The sequence below is a fragment of the Tenrec ecaudatus genome, chromosome 12 (assembly GCF_050624435.1).
Source record: "Tenrec ecaudatus isolate mTenEca1 chromosome 12, mTenEca1.hap1, whole genome shotgun sequence".
NCBI lineage: Eukaryota > Metazoa > Chordata > Mammalia > Afrosoricida > Tenrecidae > Tenrec > Tenrec ecaudatus.
In genome coordinates, this window is record NC_134541.1 from 110,169,382 (window position 1) to 110,190,991 (window position 21,610).

Sequence of the window (21,610 nt, forward strand, 5' to 3'; positions counted from 1 at the left end):
CCGGAGTCACGCGGCGACGGAAGTTCCGGTCGGCTCCCTCCGGCCGGGCCTTAGCGGCGGACTTACGGAGGCGCCGCTCCACCCGCGCCCCGCGAAAATGAACATGGGCCACGCCAGCCAAGGGGTACACCTCTACATGCCTTTTTTTATTACAAGACTACCGAGCATACGTGGAAAATTCATCATCCGGGCACTACATCTAAAGCACAAATACTGGGCAGGGGTGGGCATAAACAGATTCATTAAATTATGATATGATTAAATCATTGACCAAATAGAAAATTTATATAATAAAGCCAGAAAAAAATTTGTAAAATATAGTTTACAATAATTATTCACATTCAAGGCTGTACATCAATACATACAACAGCTTGGCCCCGAACATGAATTCAATCCAAATAATTCATATATTAGAATTTAAATAACACAGACTGAACTAGAGGCCAGTAGCCAGCAAATAACCTTATATAAGAATAAAATACAAAAGTGTATATCCTAATATCATTGCATTATTTGTTTTCATCAGTTCTGTTTTAAGTTTTTGCTGTCTGTACATCACAGTTGGAGCTACAGACCAGGGAGAGTATGACGCATGTCCGCACTGCCACCAGCCGGAAAGACTGCTAACCTACTACTGCTTGTCCCACTTGAGGTTGTAACAGGGCAACCACACAGCAGTTTAAAATACTGCCACGATTTCATTTTGCTGGCGGCCAAACTTGTGGTCAGAGGCTTCCCTCATCCCCCACCACCCCACACCCCTGGCAAAGCAAGCCCCATCATGTCATTTATGCAGAAGGGTTAGACTAGGGGACGGGAGTTTACACGGCTATAAAAGGTTGGCCTTTTTTTTGTAAAAAGCATCTCTGTACATCAAGTTTGTGGTGCTTCTTCATACTGAAGAAGTGAGTTTTGAGGAAATTCAGGTAGACCTGTAAGCTGGTCGGACAACATGGTGCCCCCTGGCCTGATGAGAAGCCACCTGCCAGAGAAACACAACCACACCCACTCGAGTCCCCTGGGGATGACCAGAAACAAGATGGGAAAACGTCCGAGAATGCCCTCACACTCTCCCTACACTGCTAGCTCTGTGCACCAACCAGAAAACAGGACTCATGGCTTCAGGGGGCAGAGACCTACCTGCACCACTCAGCCAGGGGTACTGGGGGGCCAAGAACCACTGGGCCTGGGGTCCTCAAGCCCGGCAGTCATGCTCCCTCAGCCTCCCCACACACATGGAGACATGAAGAATGGCACCAGTGTGGATGGCCTGAGCTTGCAGGCGACCTTGGGCCAGCAGGGAAAGGGAAACCATGGAGTCTGACCAGCCCGACTACCACATTCTCTACGGGACACTGCACGGCTGCTGGATGCCACCACCACCACCCCCACGTTGCCCCAAGCGTGTTCTGCCCTAGCTCCCCCATGTGCAGAGGGGCAGGGAGAGCACAGGGCGTCCAATCCCAGCAGTCTAAAGGGCAGGCTCTGATGACCGCCTGCCAGACACTGGAAAGTCAGGCCGGTGGACACTTCTCCATGCTGACTGTGCAAGCGTCAGCTCAGTACCATTGATTCTGCAGAGGGGGGGGGGGGACGAGCAGGGGCACCGCCAGACCCGCAATGACAGAAGGCCCGGCTGGGAGGGGGCGAGGGCAGCCCTCCAGCAGCAGTAACAACACTGGCTGGTCCCGCCCCTCCCTTCACTGCAATGCCTGACCCATCAGGCTCTGAGAGGAGGGAGGGGCCGGTGCTGGGACAAGGAGCAGAAAAGCAGTGGGTCCAGGCAGGAGGAAGAGCGGACACTACCTTTGAAGTGAACCAATGCCATGACCCTGGAAGTAGTTACTTTGAGAAAGCAAAGGGGCAGGGACCAGTTGAAATCAAAGGTTTCTAAGGCTTTCATCACGGCGTTATCTAAACTGTTGGGGGAGAGGGACTAGAGATGATCTAAAGTGTCTCCCAACGGGACATGGCCAGGTAGATTGTGGTCCGATTCCTAAGCAATCAATTCTATGACCTGTATAACCTGGTCTCTGCTGAGAGCTTAGGAAAGCTGGGAACAAAAACACTCTGCACTGTTTGACTTCAGACGGGTCAGCAATGCGTGCGTGGGCGCAGTGTGTGTTGGGAGCCACACATTAGATCCCTACCCCACAACTTCCATAGTGGTCTTTCTCAGGCCCTTGATGAGACTCCAGCTGACTCCCAAAATACAGTGGGCTCTAAGAGCACAGCCAGGCCGGAATCGCGGAGCCTGGAGGTACGGGTCACAGCCATCTGCTCTGAGATTGTCAGGCCAAGGTCACAAATGCCACACGGAGGCCCAAGAAGAACTCTGGGGCAGGCAGGTGGGGAAGCTCCAGGTGCAGCTCACAGGACCAATCCCCACTGGGTGGGACGAGACAACCTGGAGTCAGTCTCTCCACAGGCCTGGAGTAGCCCCCAGGCTGCCCCAATTCCCTGTCCTGCTTCCAACACCCGCCTTCCGAACCTCCGGAGCCCAGTACGCCATGTTTATTTTCAAGCCCACATCTGACCACAGAGGGCATGAGGCCCCAAGTGCCAGGGCTTCGGCGCCAGGGCAGGGCTGGGGCAAAGGGCGGCTGTGTGAGCAGCTGGGCAGGAAGCAGGTGTGGTCTTCAGAGAAGGACACGGACTTGGACCAGTGCCCATAGCTCAGGCTAGGGCAAGCAGCAACCCCCGTCAAGGCCTCAGGCTGGAGGTAGTGGGGCTGCCCACAGAGCAGAGGACAGTGTGAAGGCTTCCTGGGCAGCCCAGTGAGAATTCAGAGAACCCTTTCCTAAACATGGGCCCAGCTGGCCTGATAGGCAGATCACAGAAGGCTCGGTCTGGGTCCACAGCGGGGCTCCCAGGAGCCCTCCTCCTGCTCACCTGGGGAAATCAGAAGGGAAGGGCAGGGCCCATCATGAGCCACATCCAGGAGATGACACAAAGTGGGGGTGTTGGGGCTGCCTCTGCGGACAACCTCACCAGGGAACATGCTGGCCAGTTAGCCAGGCCAGAGGAGCCCTCCTAGCTGTGAAGTTCTGAACCAAGTACACGAAGGCAGTGACCTAGGGACTGCCAGGAGGGGGTGTGGTCAGACCAGGCTAGACTCAAGTCCAAGTGAGTGTGAGTGTGTGTGCGTGCGTGCGTGTTTGCGTGGTGTCAGACAAGGTTATGCTCAAACACAGATAAGAGTGCACATGTTGTGTGTGTGCTCCAGCATGCATGTTGAAGACTAGGGGTACTCAGGTACAGGAGTGCGTGAGTGACTGACTGAGCGAGGTCGGACCAGCTAAGAACATGAGTGTGTGCCAGTGTGTGTGTGCAGGACCGTCAGACCAGGTCATGTTTGGGTCCAAGTCAGCGTGAGTGTAAGGGAGGCTATCAGACCAGCTCTCAGATGAGCATGTGTATGGAGAAGGGGTTGGGAGACCAGCCCTGTTCAGGTAGGTTTTGTGTGTGTATGTGTGTTGGGGGTGATCCTTGCCGTTGTGTGTGTGTGCGTGTGTGTGTTGGGGGTGATCCTTGCCTCTCAAGCACTGGGAGGGAGACCCAGCTTCTGGGCAGTCCACTCTTTAGGGACCAGGGGCCGGCCCGGGGAGTGGCGGTGAGGGGCTGCAGCTGGGGTTGGGCTGAGCCACCTGCCCCTAAGGTTGGGCCCCTCAGGGATCCCTTCCTGGTGTCCTCCCACAACCCTGAGTGACCTGGACAGCCTGTGTCATTCACTGCCTCACCAGCGGCGGCTGTGCTGACAGGGAGCCTACAGCTTGGGCTTCATGGGGTCAGGCAGGGCCAGAAGCGAGGGCTCGGGTGAGGGAGGCGTGCGGGGCTCGGGCGCTGCCTATGGCGGACGAGGAGGAGCTAGGCGGCAGCAGGTCTGCAGCAGGTTGGCAGCCACGGCCTCACAGAAGCGTCGCAGCCGAGCTCTGGGTGGCTGTTACTGGTCTTGTTCTAGTGAGAGTCTGTCTGTCTTTTCTCTTAAATAAGAAAGCGGTGAGGCATCCGCATGTGCTCCCCCAGCAGGGCCACGGCGGTCACTGGATGGCGGCCGGCTGGCTCTGGTACCTGTGCCTCCACACCTCCTGGATCTTCTTGCACCACTTGTGTGCGTTGCCGCTGGGGTCCATCAGGTAGTAGGTCCTGTTGGGCTGCGAGGCAGAGGGTGCTGTGCTTCTGGGGGTGGGGGGGTACTAGGGACCCTGCCCCTGTGGATACTGCCACAGCCCCTCCCCCACACCGGGTCCCCAGGGCGCACTCACTGTGTGAACAAAGAAAGTCTTGAAGTTCTTGGCCTCCGGTCGGAGCTCCTGGGACCACGGGATCTCTCCTTTCAGGACCTTGTTGACAGGGTCCACGTAGTACAGGTGTGGCCCCTCGGTAAGCAGCAGCTGCCGCCGGCGCGCAAACAAGCCCTGAGGGAGGGAGGGAGGGAGGGAGGGACGGAAAGCCATCAGGGCTCCCCACCCACTGCCCCCTCAAGTGGAACCCCCTCCATCAAGTGCCTGAGCCATGTCCAGAGAGGGTCAGCAGCTGACACAGGCACGCTAGAGGAGGGCTGGGGCGCCGAGTCACTGGGCTGGGGTTTCTGAAACTTCACAGAGCCCAAAACCAGACTGAAAAATCACACAGGCCTCGCAGTTGATGAGAAACTGAGTTATAAATCGTGGGATTTTCCCTCAAGTTCTCTCTGAAGCCCCTTCATGTTCAACTGTCTGCTTAGCACCAGGACAGAGCCCTGGATGGCTCTGACCTGGGGGTTTCCATAGGCTTGCCGGGATGGGGAAATGGGACACCCAGCCCTGGGCCTCCTCACCCTGGGGATTTTCAGACATGTGTGTGCTTGCTGCCCTGGCTGGAGAGTCCCCACAGGCCTGTGTGCCTGTGCATCGCCCAGCTGGAGCTGTGGTAACTCACCTTCCGTTTGTCCACTGGACCCATTTTCAGAATTAAGTTATTTTCTACAAACTGGTGCCTGCAGGGGAGAAAATGAGAGTGGGAGACACCCCCCAAGGGGCGGGACAGAAATTCTCCCAGTGCCCCCCACCCACAGTGGGTGTGCCTCCCTATGCAGCCCACGCCCTACAAGTCTCCCATTGGGGTCTGGCCTAGCACCACAGGCTCAGAACATCACCTCCTTCTGTCCATGAACCACAACCTGCACCGGGACTGGAACCACTTGTCCCTATAGACAGGACAGGGCAGCTCCCATGACAAGCAGGGACCCTAGACTACTGTTCTACACTCCCCACCCGCCCAAGCTGGAGTCCCCCTCGGCACTCAGAGTCTGAGGAAGTCTAGGGCAGGGGTCCTCAAACTTTTTAAACAGGGGGCCAGTTCACTGTCCCTCAGACCCATTGGAGGGCTGGACTCTAGTTTAAAAAAAAAACTATGAACTAATTCCTATGCACACTGCACATATCTTATTTTGAAGTAAAAAATACCCGGCGGGTCGGATAAATGTCCTCGGTGGGCAGCATGTGGCCCGCAGGCCGTAGTTTGAGGACGCCTGGCCCAGAACCACCGTCGTCAGAACTGGCTCAAGTACATCCCCACTCAGCCTCGTCCCCTCAGCCTGTCTGCAGGCCAGCCGTGCTCGGTGCTCACGGGTTGAGTCCTGCATGGGCGCAGCCACTCAGAGGAAGGCTGCCACAGGGACCCACAGCACCAGGTCTCATTGGGGCAGCTGCCAGCAAAACGAAAGCGAGACTCCCTCAGCTACCACCACATCTCCTGGCTCCATGACTGAGCCGGCCAGCGTGGTGCTGGGGGCACTCAACAGGAGAAGCACTGAGCCCTCCCAAGGGAGGCTGCTGGCCTGGACAAGCAGCAGCAGCCAGAGACGCCACGAGACCGACCGGGGACACACGTCACCAAAACAACTGGCCTTTCTGCATCCATCTACATAGGTGCACGCCAGAGCACCAGAGGAGCCAACAAGCAGAAAGGGGTACAGCGGGCGCGGGCACCCACAGAGAGCAAGTGAAAAAGGCGAACTCTAGGAGTCCTACAGGACAGAACAGAACTGCCCTGGGGGTGGCTGTGAGGGTGTCCATCACAAGAGGAGGGGAGGGGAGACCGACTTCCCCCAGCACCAGCCCCGAAACTCAAATGCCCAGCCTGTGCTGACAGGGATCTGCTGGTCAGAACTGGTCACCCCTGAGCAGTCCCTGTTACAACAGAAGAGAGCTAAGGCGGACGCTCATCCTCAAGGGGGGGGGAGGGCACCAGATATTCCCCGCAGTGCTGTGGATGCCCCCACGACCCTCATGGGCTGGGTTCTTGACCAGACCCAGCTCCTGGGTGACAAGGGGCCATGACTATGGCCTGGAGGTCAGCGGCTCGGCTAGCCGCATACAGTCCACCAGGGAAGTTCACTAACTGGCCAGCACCCATAATCTTCCTGGGGGCTTTTCTACTCACGGGGCCCAGACCTGAAGGGGTCACTGCACCTTCAACTCCGAGAAGCCCCTGCGCAGGCCCAAACAGGACACACGGCTAAGAGCCCACAAGCCACAGCCGAGACGCCCTCCTGGCTTTCCAGTCTGTCAACTCCCGGGGACACACATGCACCTGCACACAGGGGCTCCTGCATGGCCCCCACCCCACACCCAGACACCTGGACACACACTATCCCCTCCCCAACAGGGGTGCTCTGGCTCAGAATCTCTCAAACCAAGACAGCAGGTTACCCAAGGAGCCTCTGGGTCAGGACTGGAGATGCTGTGCTCTACTCATCTAGGACAGTGTGCACACTCGCATGTGTGTACATGCGTGCGCTGGCATAGATGCACACGTATTCCCAGCATGCCCACTGCTTTGCCCAACCCCACAATGGCTGGTCCTCCTTCCTCCTCCCACACGTGCCTGCTCTCCTGTTCAAGCAAGGCCCCGGGTCTTCCCTGCCTTCCGACCCCTCCAAGGACTTCCTACCCCAGCACACATGCCCTGCACAGAGGGTACACAGTGGACCAACTGCAGGTTCAGTGCATGACGGGGCACACACCACCATACCCAAGCCTGGCAATCCTGCAACTTCTACCCACCCTCCCCGATAGCACCTCGCTACAACAGTTGGCAGAGACATGCCTGTCCTTTGTGCGGCTCCCAAGCAAGCCCTGTTCAAACTGCAAACTGCGAGGGATGAGAGAAGGGACAAGACAGCAAAGCCTCTGGAAACAAAGCCCAGTAGCCAGGGTGCCCCAAGGACACCAGGGCACGTGCCCGCCAGGCTGCAGCCAGGTGCACACGGACAGCTGGAGAGCTGCCAGGCAGGCCACCCTGGAGGCAGTGGAGGGCCAGCAGGCAGACAGTCAGAGGCCTGTTCACCAAGACTCAGAAGGACAGTCCACCTGGCATCTGACCACAGAGTAGTGGCCACTGAGATCAGAGAAGCCATGGCCAGAGGCCAGGCTGAGGGCGCCCCACAACTTGCGCTCATCCATACCAGGGGTTCCCCCCCGCTTGCTTCTCCAACAACAGCCTCTTCTCTTCCTGGGAGAACTGCAAGTCCAGCTCAAAGGAGTTCGAGTCCAGGTCATGGATGTACTGCTCGACACTGCTGCCCGCACGCGGGGTCCGGCCCGACTCAGTAGAGGCCAGTGAGTGTGACGAGGATGAGGTCACCTGCATGCAGCCAAACTGACTCAGGAGGTTGTCATACTGTGGGAGCAAGAGACGGTGCCTCAGTCCCAGCACAGCGGCGGAGGGGCGCAGGGGGCCGGCCCGGCCTACCCGCCCGCCTTACATTGCCATAGCAGTCCTCATCATCCTCAGACATGGCTGGCAGGTAGGCCGTGAGCTTCGGGGGTGTCTGCTGGTGCAGGTCCTCCCACGTGATGGACTCGAAGAAGGCGTGGGCCTTCAGTGGCGCGTACCCGGCCATCTCCTCACAGCCCAGCCGCTTCGTGGCGTCCAGGACCTGTGATGGAGGGCCAGCCGGGTCAGAGTCATCCACACGGCGCTCCCAGGGGCGCTGCTTGCTGGCCCTTCTCTCAGAAGGGGTCAGGCATCCTGGTAGCCTACTCCCCATGGCCAGGTGCCACCAAACACAAGGGGTTCTGGGGGCTGCCGGGGCAGGGGTGGGCTCAGAAGACAGCCACTTATTTACCAAGAGCTTCTCTACAAGGTCCCTGGCCTTGGGGAAGAACTTCTCTGGGAAATCATACTCCAGCTTAATGATCTTCTGGAAGATGAGATACTCGTTCCTGTGAAGCAAGAGCCCAAGTCATGGGGGGTGGGGGGGTACCTGACCGAGCTGCTGTCCCTGCTACCCCACCTCCACCCTGTGTGCACGGTTGGGGAAGGTCACAATCACAACCGTGTGGTGTAGGCTCCCAATGACATCTGACCTGGCCAGCTGGGACAGCCAAGGCCAGCGGCTGACGGAGGGGAGGGCACACAGCCTTACCCTGCTCGGAAGGGCGGGAGTCCGGCCACAAGCTGGTAGACGATGCAGCCAAGAGCCCACAGGTCTGAGCTTTAGGGAGGAGGGAACAAGGACGGCTGCTGGTGAAACGGCCCGCGCCCAGAGCAGCACCCCTCAGCATCGCCCCGGAAACCAGTGACCTGCCCAGAGTCCCAACAGCCACCCCGAAAGCCTGGCCATGTGACTGCATTGTGTCCCATAGAACAGCTGGCCGTGCCCTGGCCAGAATCCAGAGAGCCAGCCCACAGGCCCCAGCACGGCTTTCTTAGCATTCAGAGACAAAGGGGGAAGCCAGCAGAACTCTTTGAAAAGTGTCAAAGATTTAAAGGCAGGTAAGCTTTCACATAGCCCCAGCCACCACGTGAGGTGACTTCCTGGAATCCAAACAAAATGGGTGGACATCACTGGACACTGGGGCCCACGGCAGCTGCCTCAGAGAGGGCTGCCCATGTCACCGCTAGACCCAGGACCAGGGTGGACAGGCCAACAAAACTCGCCACACCAGAGGCTCTAACCAATGTCTGCCCGTGGTCTAGGGGCAGAGCTGTGGACACTGAACACACAGAAACGGGGTCTGGGCACTAGGAGCACCTGCTGTGCTGTAGATCCTAGAATAATGCTTGACGGGTGACAGTTTTAATACCAGGATCAAGCACTCTGCAACGGGGCGGACTAGCCGCGTTCCGCCGGCTCACAGTGCAGCTCCACACAGCCCTGCTCTCACACCCACACGGGAAGCCCCCGCTGTCTGGTTCTGGTACCTTCTAGGAATCTCTAAATGCACACATCTGAGGGTGGCACACGGGCAGTGCACTCTGCACTTGAATCTGTCGCAGCCCAGTGCCAGGGTGCACAGGAGCCAGCTCTCAAGTTACAGGCCTGACATTTTGAAAGTGCCGCCCCAGGAAGAGGGTCTCCTGCCTGGGCCCTGTAAGGGGAAGAGGGGCAGGGCCATTACCTCTTACAGGCAGACTTCTCGGTGAGCAGCTCTGGAGAGACATACTGGGCCGTCCCCACAAACGAGTTGGCCCTGGCTGAAGAGAAGGGGCAAAAGGGCGGTCACACATGACCTCACCAGGTATGCACTTCCAGACTGTCCTCCCTTCCCCTCTGCCCCAGGCCTGGCACTGCAGGTCAAGCACTGCACGAGGCAGACAGGCAGTGGACAGGTGACATCACCTGTGAAGCGAGGGCAGGGCACCTAGAGTGAGAGAGATGGTCTTCTCCCAGAGGTGCCTTAATGCAGAGACCCACGCTACCTGTCCCCACACAGTGTGCTGAGGCCTCTCCAGGCTCAGAACCCAGCCGACAAGAGTGCCTGTCCTGCCACCAGCTCATGTCCTCCCAGGGCAGCTGTGTCCTCATCCACAAGCCCTGAGGCGAGTGTCGCTTCCCTGGGGAGTTGGTGATGTGCCCATCCCTCTGGTTACCCTGTGATTCTCAGGATCCCAGAACCAGACGCACCTTCCCCGCCAGGGGTACTGCTGCTCCCCGACCAGAGAAAGGCAGGAAACCATTGTCCCCTGGGCACGAGCCATGCCCTGGCTGCCTTGACCAGGAGGCTCCACCCCCCCACCCCCACCCCCGCCCTCAGCCTCTGCTGCAGGGACTGCGCCTTAGGAACCCCATTCCCCAAGTCGGCAGGCAGGCAGCAAGGAGGGCGGTGCCGCGAGCAGTGGGGCAGGTGCACGGTGTCAGGGCCCGGGGTGTAGGGCTGGTGGTCTTCGCATCACTGCTGTTGGGCTCCCGAGTCCTCACATGGCATCCTGTCCGGGGAAGGGCAGATGACGCTCCCTCAAGTCACACCATTCCTAAAGGTAGCTGTGCTAAGAGGGGAGCAGAGGTCCACAGGGCGCACGCTCACCGGAGGGGGGGGAGTGGGGGACGCGGGTCTCCTGCAGCCACCTCCCAAGCTGGGCCTAGACAACCACCTACCTGCTCGTGCCTGTGCCCCTCTCCAGCCCACGTCCCACACTCTCCTCTGGGCCCAGTGACAAGCCCTGGCCCCCACTGGCTGCACAGGCCTGCCCTTCCTTCCTCCTCCCCCGGGCCACGCCCTCGGGGGCAGTCTGCATCCTCTCAGCGACGCCTATGCTCCAGAGGTCCTGCACAGCAGCCTGCCCAGTGCAACCCACTGCTTGACTTCCTGCTGCGTCCGCCCGTGTCAGTGACCGGCTCCACGTGGGGCGAACCCTTGCCAGCAGCGGGCTCTCCTCCGTTCACGGGTCCTGTCTGTGGGGAGCTATGAGCCGTGCTGAGAGCTATCCTCTCATCTTCAGACAGCTTCGCGCCTGCGCCCATCACCGAGCCCCTTGTGTCACCTGCACATGACAGCTGGTGAACGAGCCTTCTTCCAAATGTCTTTGTCCTCACAGAGGCCGGCTGCTCGGCACCCAGACTCAGCCTGGCAGAGGGGCCAAGACCCCAGCACCTCTCTGAGTTCCCCACACACACACAGGCGCTACAATGGCTTCCATCCGTCTTGAGGAAAAGCTACTTGCAGTCACTGGGCCTCCAGCACCCTTTTTAAGCCCCAGGCCCATCTTCCCCAGCAGGACCTCCTCCTGGGGCTCCAGCAGCCACAGCCCCATCACCAGTGAGTGTCCATGTGTTCACTGAGGACGATCCCAACTGTCACACTACTCGACTAGAGACACAGTGATGCGGGAAGATGGCCGAGCTCCTCGCCCACTGCTCAGTCACACACCAAGCAGCTGGAGGGAGGGGTCAGGAGCACAAGGGCTGTCCCCGGGAGGCACTCTGTGCCTGCACCCACGCCGAGGACAGAGTGACAGCGAGAACAAGAATGAGAACTCACACCTCATCCCCCATTGAGGACAGGGGATGGGATAACCAGGCTCAGAACCCAGGCTACTTGGGTGTGAGGTGATGCACTTAGAGGACAGGGCAAATGGTGCAGCCACTTTGGAAAGCACTCTGGCAGCACCCGAAACGGGTCAGCATAAAGTTACCGTCCCCCCAACCCCGATTCCCAGTGACCCTCGGGGGCAGAGGCCAGATGCCCACTGGGTTCCCAGGGCTTGGCTTTGCACAAAGGCTCATGCGGCCAGCCTCGTGGTTAGCAGCTCCATACACGGCCCACGAAGCCGACAGGGCTCCTTAAGGTTCCCCTAGGACGCAGCAGTGGCACTCAGGACAGCCCACAGACACACGGTCACAGTCCCACAGAAACTGAGCTGGTAACAGTGACGGACAGAGCTGGAGTCTCCTGAACGTGCTGCCCAGGGAGGACGCCTTGCGGTGCAAAGGGTGTCAACAAGTCCAACTCCCACGGGCACACAGCAGCTGCCCTCGGTTCCCGGCTATGATTCCTGAGAGGCCGCGGAGGCAAGGGAAGCAGTCACTGCCCACGACACTACTGTTTACTGTCAGTCTGGGGCAGATGAACACGGCCTACAAGGCGGGGAACAGGCCACAGCTGACCCCAGCATGGCTGGCCTGGCCTCTCCTGCTCGCTGCTCCCACTGGACAGCAGTGAGCCAGGGACCTCACTAGCAGTCCATAGAAGAGACTTGGGACCAAATCTCTTGCCCCACGAGCTTCATCTGCCCCTCTCTGGTGACTCACCAGATGTCAGGCCCCGTCCACATCGGGGTTCCAACAGACTCCTTGGCCGGAGGCATCGGGAAGTCTCATAAAAGCCAAAGGGACTTTGATCAAGCCCATACTTCCAGAGCTGGGCCAGCAGCCTCCTTCCGCATGACAGCCACCACGAGTCATCACACACAGGCACGACAGGCCTCAGGAGAGGCCTCTGGGCATGTGGCTGTGACCTCAGAGACCACTCACATACAGGAGGGCCAGCCCACCCCCGACATGCCCATCGAGACCCTCCAGTGGGTGAGGTGGGACAGAGTGGCTTCCCTCGATGCATGTGGCTCTTCTTCACCCTGCTCTGGCAGCTTCTCCGGCTAAAACAAGCTGGAGCTGCTCCATCCTGCTCCCCGAGACTTACCTGTCAGATCAGTCTCCAACGTAGTCACGTACTTACTCCTAGACCAGGGGAACTGGGAGCCAGACCGCCGAGTGCCTGGTTCCTCCGACACTGGCTTGCCCTCAAGTCACACGGCCATTCCCTGGTTTCCCCCCCAAACCTCACCAGCAAGTCCCATCTGCTAGCCGACCCTGGAAACCCACTTCCCTACGGTCGTCTGGGCCCTGCAGACCTAGGCTAGCCATCTGACACGATTCTGAAGGACAAGCCACCTGGTTGTCAGGCCTTGTGGGCTTTCAGTGACACCACTGCTGTAAGGGAGCCGTCACCACACCCCGCGGGCAAGCAGCCATAGCGTGGGTGTGTGGTGACTGCGCAGCCAGGGGGCCACTCCCACTGGTGACCAGGACCGCCGAGGAACAGCCTATGCCGGCCCCGGAGAGAGAAGCTGCACACACCTTGCTTGCTCTCGGGGGAGAGCACCTTGGCAGTGCCGAAGTCCGTGATCTGAATGTGCATGTCTTCATTCAGCAGAATGTTCTCCGGTTTAAGGTCCCTGAGGAGGTGAGTTTCCAGGTTAAAGATGGTGATGGCCTCACACCATCCCCGACAAGGCACAGCACCTTCATTGGAGCGGAGTGCTCCACGCAGTCAGCAGGTCTGACAGCACTGGGGACCAGGGCGACGCCCCAACACACTTAACCACCACCAGCAATGAGCGCACGCTCTACTGTTGTACCCCGAATCCTCCCTCCCACCCATCTACCATCCTACCGTCCACTCCCCACCCCTCCCAGGTGCACAGAGGGCTGCCGGGGTGGCTTGCAGCCTGGCCCCCACCTGTGGATAATGCCCTTGCCGTGCAGGTACTCCAAAGCAGACACGATCTCAGCAGCGTAAAACCGGGTGCAGGTCTCATCGAAAGAGCCGATTTTGCGAATGTATTTAAGTAGTTCTCCGTTCTTGGCATAACTCAGGCCAAAATCTGGACAGCACGCAGTTAAGGAAAGGGGTGCAGCGTCAGCTTCTGAACCAACCCAAACAGCTGAAGCGGCACTGGCTGCTTTCTTCCACTGGGAGACAACAGAAGGTAATCCAGAGCCCCTGAGGAATGGGCAGCCATGGTCAAAGCCAAGACTGGGGAAGCAGGGCGTGAACCCCACAGCACTCCTGGTTGGACCTCCCCTGGAGGGTCAGGGCACATGAAAGCCCTGTGCAGGACTTGGACACAGAGACCCGGGGATGGTCTCCATAAGGACACAGCCACCGGGCACAAACGACACCTCGCATGTGCCCAGAGGAGTACCCTTCAACACCAGAACCATCTCTTGACTCACCCGTCTGCACACACTACTTCTGGTGCCCAAAAAGGTTGGTGCCATGTGGGTTGCAGAAGGGACAAGAAGTGGGTCTCCCCTTGAAGACGAGAACTGTCTCCAAGCCCCTAACCCCTCTCCTCACTGGCTGGGCAGAGGCTCTGGGCCTCAGCTCTGGACTGATGGCTCAGCTGTCTCTCTCCTTCAGCTGCAATGCGGTGTGGGCTAGCCCACGAGGTGCAGCCAGGGTGGTGGGAAACTTGCCCAGGGCCACCCAGCCCCTGGTCACCGAGCACCCACCCCTTCCCTCTCCAGTGCCAGGAGACACTGAATCCCGTGTGGCTTCAGCACCCTGACCTGCTGGAGCTCAGGCTAGCCAGAGGTCCCACCAGTCCTCACTCGCCTGGCTCCTGCCCCCCACACCCCCGTCACCACCCAATCTGAGCCTCACACTGTTTCCTCGATGAAGCACGTCTAGTTCTCTGCCTGGCATGGAGCGTCACTGAAGGCTCGATCACCATGCAGACCGCTGCACACATGTGCATACTCGCAGCTCACTTACGGGTTCACGCAGACCCCCACCTGTTCATAGCTATGCCCCCAGGCAGTAAAGCAACGGTCCTGGAACAGAAGAGCCCACCACCGAACCTCCCTTGAGTCACAGAGCCAAAGAGGGACTGAGCCCAGACAGGAGATACAGGAGGGACAGGAGAAAAAGCACCCAGACATGAGGGGGGGGGGTGTGTGTGCAAGAAAAGCCTCAGTAACTGAAACTGAGACACCCACCTCCGACTCATCACAGGAGGGTGGCGGGGTGGTCCAGGGTCCAGAGAGGACTGAGCATCCTCCAGGCAGCCCACCCCCCATGAAATGCCAGCGGTCTACCCTGGCCTCAATTGTGGGCCCCACCAACAGTCCGAGATGAGTGAGTAGTAATAAGTGCCAGGCAACCACCAGGCTAGGCCACAGAAACAGGCCTCCAGAAAAAGCTTCATGCCCATCCTGGCCTCCCTGCTCCCAGAGGCTTCCGGGTTCCTTCCAGGGAGAGACAGACCCTGGGGTCCTGGGCCCAAGGCTAGGGATACACAACTTCTCGTCGTCCTGGAAGGCGAAGTAGAGCTTGACAAAGAAGGGGTGGTCAAGGCAGGAGATGACGTCGCGCTCCCGGGTCACGTAGGGGACCTTGTTCTCCTTGATGACGTGACGCTTCTCCAGGATCTTAACTTGGGGAGGGGGAGGAAGGGGCCGGTCACGCTGCTGCAGGCAGCAAAAAACGCTAAAGCTGGCTTGTCCATCTAATGGGTCCCCTGGGGGCTCTCTCAGCTGGTCTGAGGCCAGCAGGACCCCATGGGCACAAGGTTGGCAGGGTTCCCACTTACTTGCGTATTCCCTTGAGGTTGCCAATTCTCGGGCCAAGACAACCTGGTGGGGAGAGAAGAGAGGACAGCTCACCCGCGTGATCCCGCGCTGGAGTGGTGAGCATGAAACACTGACCCATCCGCTGTCACCGGCGGCAAGTTCAGACTGACTGGACCTCGGGGCCTGCCCAGCCCCTCTGGGCAGATAGACAGAAGCTGCCTGACATGGTGTCCCCTCATCCACAGGGGCCCTGAGGCTGTGAGAAGTACTGGAGGCCACAGAGCTGACGCTTCAAGGCCAGCTGTGGCTCTGCTCCGCAGCACCGTCAGTCACCTGGACTCTAACTATAGGAAGGTGCGGGTGAGCGGTGGAAGGGCAGTGAAGCCTTATTTGTGTGAGCTCAGGTGGACAGGTCCAGAGATCTTTCCAGAAGATAGTGGGGATCGGGGTAGCCTTCTCCAGGTCACTACTTCTGCCAAGGTTGCCGCACTAGTTTGGATGGAGCAACAGGGCAGACACAGCCATGAAGGAAGGCAGTGTCTCTCGGGTCCCTGCAGAGGGCGGAGGGAGCAGGGGCGCAGCGGCTTACAACAAGCCTGGTCTCAGGCCTTCAGCAAGGATCCCACTCGCAGTAATGGCCAAGTCTCGCCTTGAAGTCAAATCCCCGGTGGCCTCCGGGACTAGGGGACACCCAGGTCCAGGAGCGAGGAATCTGAGAGAAAGGTGCTGCCATCCCCACCGTAGAGACCCAGGGAGCAGCAGGTGGCAAAGTGAGGTGAGGAGAGGGAAGCCCACCTGTGGCCCAGCTGCTCAGAGCAACTCTGCCCACGGCCCAGGGGCTTCTCTTGGTGGGGGCACCCAAGCCTCATCAGCTGGGAGCCACTCAGACCTAAGTGGCAGGCACCTTAAACATCTCACAGGAGCAAACCAAAGGTTAATTTAACGAGGATGCTGACGACGTGGGTGCGCTCTAATGTTCACGCTCTTCCTTCTACTGTGAAAGGCTCATGGATGTCAAAAAGAGCAGGCCACACCAATTTCAAACAGCAAGCATAAGCGTGCTGGCCATGGCAGCAATCCTACTCTACACAGACCCTGCGCAGGGCGGAGCGGGCATCAGGGGGGCTTCACCGCCATTTCTTCCCTTTACGGAAGGAGCGTGAAGCCACAGACACGGGCGTGAGCAGCCCCATCATGGTCAAGTCCCGCCCCCGGCCCACTACCTAGTCTTGGTAAGAGCAGAGAAATGGCACAGACCATGGAGGGCACCCAGACGGCTGAGAAGGAAAAGGCGCATTATGCTCACTCTCAACCTGAGGGGCAGGGGATCCCTTCCCCCTCCCAACACAGAGACCTGCAATGCCTGGCAGGACATCATGTAGCAGACAGGAGTTGTGACCAACAGCCCCCGGGGCTGAAGCTCCAGTTGCCTACAGGACAGGACCCCCGAAAGCTGTGTCCCGTCTCCCCCCACCCCCACCCCTCACCTACCTGGGTGCCCAGCCTGCTAGTACTCACTGTGGAAAAGGAACCTTCACCAAGGATCTTCCCAAATTTGAAGTCCTCGGGCCGCTTCTTGCGAGGCTGGGCTGGTGGTGGGGCGGTGTGCGGGAGGGTGCCAGTGCTAGGTCGGGCCTCAGATGCCGTACTGTCCATGCTGGGCCCCTGCCTGCTACTGCCACCACCGCTGGAGAAGCCAGGGGCACTGCCAGCGTCGCTCGGGCTCCTCACCATGGATGGGGGCGGGCAGGAGCATAGCACCACGCTGGACTGGATGGGGACGGCGTCATACTGTGGGCACAGGGACAGTTGGCCGGATGAGAGCCCCTCGAGGAACCTGGCTACAGGCAAGCCCCCACTGGGAAAGTCCCTGGGAATCCCCATGGTCCCATCCTGCAGCCCACCAAAACCAAAGCTCTCCCATCCAAGGGCTGACCCCTGTGTCCATGTCACTGCAGGAGGCTCTGGCCCCTCCCACCTGACCATCTGTCCACTGCTGGATATCAGGGCTTCAGATCCCTCAGGACTTGGTGTGATGGCGGGATCACCATACAGCCAACCACAGCTAAGAAGGTGATGTCTTAAAAGAACCAACCAAGAACCAAGCTCCTCCACCCAGTAATCCCGCACAACAGAGCAGAATTGCCCTCCCTACAGGGTCTCCAAGCCAGTCAGCGATCCCGGAGGACAGAGCAGGACCACCTCCCAGTCTCCGTGGCTGTAGATCTTCATGGGAGCAGACTGCCTCACCTATCGTCCATAAAGTACAGTCAATAGGCTTGAACAGAGACCCAACACTTTACCCATTGGACCCCACCTTTTGCAACAAGACAGTGAGTGCCAGAATAACTGGCTAACAATTTGGGTAAGAACTGATTCAGCACCAAGCTACTGACCACATACCCAAGTCTTCCAGTGCCTGACTGCCAGCGGCACTTGACAAGCTGATCTTTGAGACCACTCTGGAAACTCCACGGATCCAGAGTAGCCCAAACAGAACTCAACATGTTAAAGATATAACCACACTAAAAGGAAGACAACATGGTACTAGCTTAAGGGCAGACGTCATAACTCAATCAGGACTTTTAATGAAGAGACAGGCAACAGAAAGTTATCCAAGAGCTCTCGTGGGCAAGAGACCAGACTGTGTTTGGTGTTTAAAGCCATGTTACAGCAGCCAGAGGCACGCTGCAAGTAGTCCAGGAGGGGCAAACAGGGCATCAGTATGCACCAGGCTGGGCAGGCCAGGGCCCCAGGGCAGTCCTCCAACTGCAGGCAACTGTCAGCAGAGACAGCTCGTGGACAGCTGGAGAAGTAGGTGGGCACCAGGAAAGGCTGGCCATATCCAGGCTGCAGCAGGAAAGCTGAAGTCAGCCCCAGAGCTGCACGAAGAATTATCCTGTGTGGCTGAAATGCCAGAGGGTGCTCACGAGGTTATCACTCACCTCGTACCCTGGCCAGCGGGACCCTGGGCACCCAGGGCACACAGGCCTTCTACTCAGGGCCAGCTTGCCAGCCTGAAGCTAAGAGGGGTGATCTGCCTCTAAAGGTCACAGTCCTGAAAACCCTAAGGCGCTCTTTCTACACGGCATGCCCAATGCCACACAGAAGTCACTGGAGCAGAAGGGGAGCTCCAGCTCGTGGCGCCGAGAAGGCTGCCTCACTGGGCCCAGCCCAACCAAGTGGCCAGCTCATTGGACTGCAGCCACACGCAACGGGCCACACCTACCGGTACAAACCCGAATGCACATCCTCTCCTTTTGGGGCACTTCACAGGAGCTAACATGAAAGAGGAGACCCCACATTGCCTGGGTCACTCCCTTCAGAGGGAGGGATTGAGGCTAAACAACATCGAAACAAGGCTGGGGCAAATCAATGGGCCCCTCACAGGAATGGAAAGAAACACTTGCCGGAAACTCAAGCCAAGACCAGGAGAGGGGACCATCTACATTGTGAAGGAGATGCTGATAGTTCTGCTGTCAGTGTGGTGTGTTATTGAAGTAGCCTCACATCGGGAAGGGACGCTAAACAATGAGTGTAGCCATGGGCCCCATTTTGTGCTCCTGGGTAGACATGACGAATACGTTTCTACTCAGCCTTCGGTGAACCACGCCATGGATGAAGCACCAGGATGAGCGTGGAAGCTGACCTGGCAGGCAGCAGGGCATAACACAGGGGCCACACCAGAACAGCTTAACATCCAGGCCTCGCTGAATGAACTAAGCCCTACCTCAAAGCTGCCTGCACTCTTGGACTGAGGTACTTGGATGGGAGGAAGCAGAGTGGCCGCCCCAGGCCTGTGAAAGTGGTAGTCATTGACCTTGGTGGGTATCCAATGAAAACACCCCAGGACCACCATATATTCAGTACCTCGATGCCCATCTTGCAGAGGCACAAGTTCTGATGAATTGAGCAGGGATCTACACTGAGAAGAATTAATTCAGGAAGCCCCCCCCCCCGCATCAATTCCCATATTTAGGATCAACAGAGCCCATCCAAGGGGAGAGCAAACTGTGTTGGGCAAAAACTCATGGGCTCACACTCAGGTGGAGCTGTGCTCACAAAGACTCCTCATACGGACAGTGTTTGGAAAGCTGGGCCACTGGGCGGGGGAGGGAACCATCTTACAGATAGAACATTCCGTAGTTCAATCGCACCCGTGTTGTGCAACTGCTACCACAATCAGTTCAAAACATGTTCTTTCTTCTTCAACTCCATATCCAATCCCCTTTATCCCCTCCTTCCTGCCCCAACCCATGCTTGTTTCCTTCTTCTTTGTGCCGTGTCTTACACAATCCAATACACATCCATTCATGTAATACTGTTGTTCCATCCCCTCGAGTGGGGCACCGGGAAAACTGAAGATGGTAATAGTGCAGTCAATGCACATCTTTGTTTATATGGGTTTTTACTTTTCTGCTTGTAGCTTTTCTTTTTTTCCGTGTGTGTGTGTGTGTGTGTGTGTGTTGTTTGGTTCTAGTGTTTTGTTAGAATGACAAAAATTTCTTCCCCTTAGGTAGCCGGATAGGTGAGCCCAGTCAGCCACAGGGCGTGGAGGGCATGCTGACAGTCAGGCTCTGAGCAGGGAAGGGGTGATGCACCTAGGTGGGTAGTACACCTGGACTGGCCCATCTAGGCCAGGTGAATTTAATTCAGCCAATGGGTTTAACCAGTATCGTCGATAAACAGTTCATGTTCTCTCTCTCTCTCTCTCTCTCTCTCTCTCTCCCCCCCCACCCCCACCCCAAACCCCCCCTCCCCCAGCTCAGTTTACTGTAACGCTTGAAATTGCAGGTTGCAGGCTTCGGTGTGAATTTTCTCACGCAAAGCCAAGGGCTGAGGTATTTTCCACCCAGAGAAATCTAACAGGTTTTATCTTTCTTACTCATTATTTATATTTGTATCTTTATATTATCACTTTCCCCTTGCCACCTCATTTCTATTTTGCTTCTGTTGGGGTTCCCAGTTTGTGGCGCGCAGGATGAGTGGACAGTGATAATGACAAAGGTGTACAGGGCGGGGCGGGGGGGCAGGGAAAGAAGGGGACTTGGGGAGTGAACAAAGAACTGATTGTGATTGCACAGCTCATTTGAATGAAAGGCCAGTTAAGGGGGGGGGTCCTAAATTTGATATGGTAATGACTATACAATTCTTGCTATCACTGAACGATTGAACGATTGAGCTGTATGATATTGTGAATCATGTGCCAATAAAACTGTTGGGGGAAAATTTATGAAGAAAATACTCTTCAAATTGTTTCCCCCCAATTGAGGTAATGAGTGTACAACAATGTTTGACATGATGGCTAAGGAAGGGTATAATGTCTGGATCCACTCCTCATAAAATGGCTTGAGAAAAAAAGAGACCCGAGCGCAGAAATCAGGCGGAACTGATCAGACACCCAACAGCGCTGAACTACTTTTATGAGCACGTGACTAGCTTTGTCATAAATAGGCAGCACAGAGAAGCCAGTAACAAGGCAAAAGTTCTGTCTGCCAGGTGTGCCCATGTGCCCAGATCTGGGTGGTCAGTAACTGGGGCCAAGTAAAGAGGGTCCCCTATTCTGTGCACCAAACCCCTTGGGGGCCGTCATCTTCTGACCACAGGGAATCACAGGAGACGCTCAGAGCACCTAAGACGAGGGAGGGCATGCTGCGGTGGGCGGCCAGCGGCACAGCAGGGGAACAAAAGCGTTGGAAACATACAGCCTTAAAGGCAGGGGCAGGCCTGGGCTAAGGGGCCACTGAGTGCTGCATGCACCTCTCCCCTCCGTGTGAAACTGCACTTAAGCAGCGAAACCTACATGTAAATGAAGGGACAGCCATGGCCGTGAGTAAAACCATGACAAACATGTCCAGGGAGGAAGAGGCTGCAAAATGAAAGGCGGGTTGCATCTTTCTTTCATGCTATGTTTCTAATGGGTCGATCTGGACTCACAGGGTAGAGGACACTGGGGACCTAGGAGCCAGGTGTGACCTGGATCCCAGAAGGCAGTGGTAGCATGAGGCTAATGGAGAATCTTCATCTCAGAGGAGGTGATTACAATTCCCATCAGGGAAACCTCCTATCAAGGGAAAAAAACCTGTCAAGAAGGGAGTCCTGGTATGGATGTCCAGAGCTGCCCCAACATCAAGGTCAGCCCAGCTTCCTCCCACCACTGACAGGACCATACCCCCACCAATGCCAATACTTAGCGATGGGAGGGGTGGGGTTCCATCTGTGCTGGAGCCTGACCCCAAGCGCTGCTCTGGCAAGGCACATACCCCGCCAAACCCAACAGGCCACACTGTGGCTGTTGCCCCAAAGGGCCTGTGGAGCCAAAGGGGCCATGCCCACTGGCCAGGACCAACAGCTTGGACCCTGAGGGCATCTCAGATCACCAGGGGGACAGCAGACATGTTTGCACACACCAGGCCTATCACCCCTCCCTCTCAAAGCTTAGGGGCCACTGTCTTCAGGTCACCTTGGTCAGCAGGCCAGGACTGCGTCTGGCCCCAGCCCCAAACAGCAGAGGGGGACCCAAGTGACTTCTGCTAGTGTGTCAACCCC

At 57.6% G+C, this 21,610-nt stretch overlaps 1 protein-coding gene across 1 annotated transcript in view; it reads right to left on the minus strand.

Annotated features, from left to right (window-relative positions):
* Positions 1 to 125: 125 nt before the first annotated feature.
* The window catches only part of PDPK1 (3-phosphoinositide dependent protein kinase 1), a 40,049-nt gene continuing 18,564 nt past the window's right edge, over positions 126 to 21,610 (minus strand). The window contains exons 2-14 of the mRNA XM_075564418.1: positions 16,580 to 16,852; positions 15,082 to 15,124; positions 14,788 to 14,925; positions 13,227 to 13,371; positions 12,845 to 12,942; positions 9,390 to 9,465; positions 8,414 to 8,482; positions 8,114 to 8,210; positions 7,751 to 7,924; positions 7,451 to 7,665; positions 4,921 to 4,978; positions 4,266 to 4,418; positions 126 to 4,154 (exon numbers count right to left, since the gene is read on the minus strand). Of these exons, the coding sequence (XP_075420533.1) occupies positions 4,041 to 4,154; positions 4,266 to 4,418; positions 4,921 to 4,978; positions 7,451 to 7,665; positions 7,751 to 7,924; positions 8,114 to 8,210; positions 8,414 to 8,482; positions 9,390 to 9,465; positions 12,845 to 12,942; positions 13,227 to 13,371; positions 14,788 to 14,925; positions 15,082 to 15,124; positions 16,580 to 16,852 (1,653 nt within the window). The 3' untranslated portion in view covers positions 126 to 4,040. The remainder of the gene's footprint in view (positions 4,155 to 4,265; positions 4,419 to 4,920; positions 4,979 to 7,450; positions 7,666 to 7,750; positions 7,925 to 8,113; positions 8,211 to 8,413; positions 8,483 to 9,389; positions 9,466 to 12,844; positions 12,943 to 13,226; positions 13,372 to 14,787; positions 14,926 to 15,081; positions 15,125 to 16,579; positions 16,853 to 21,610) is intronic.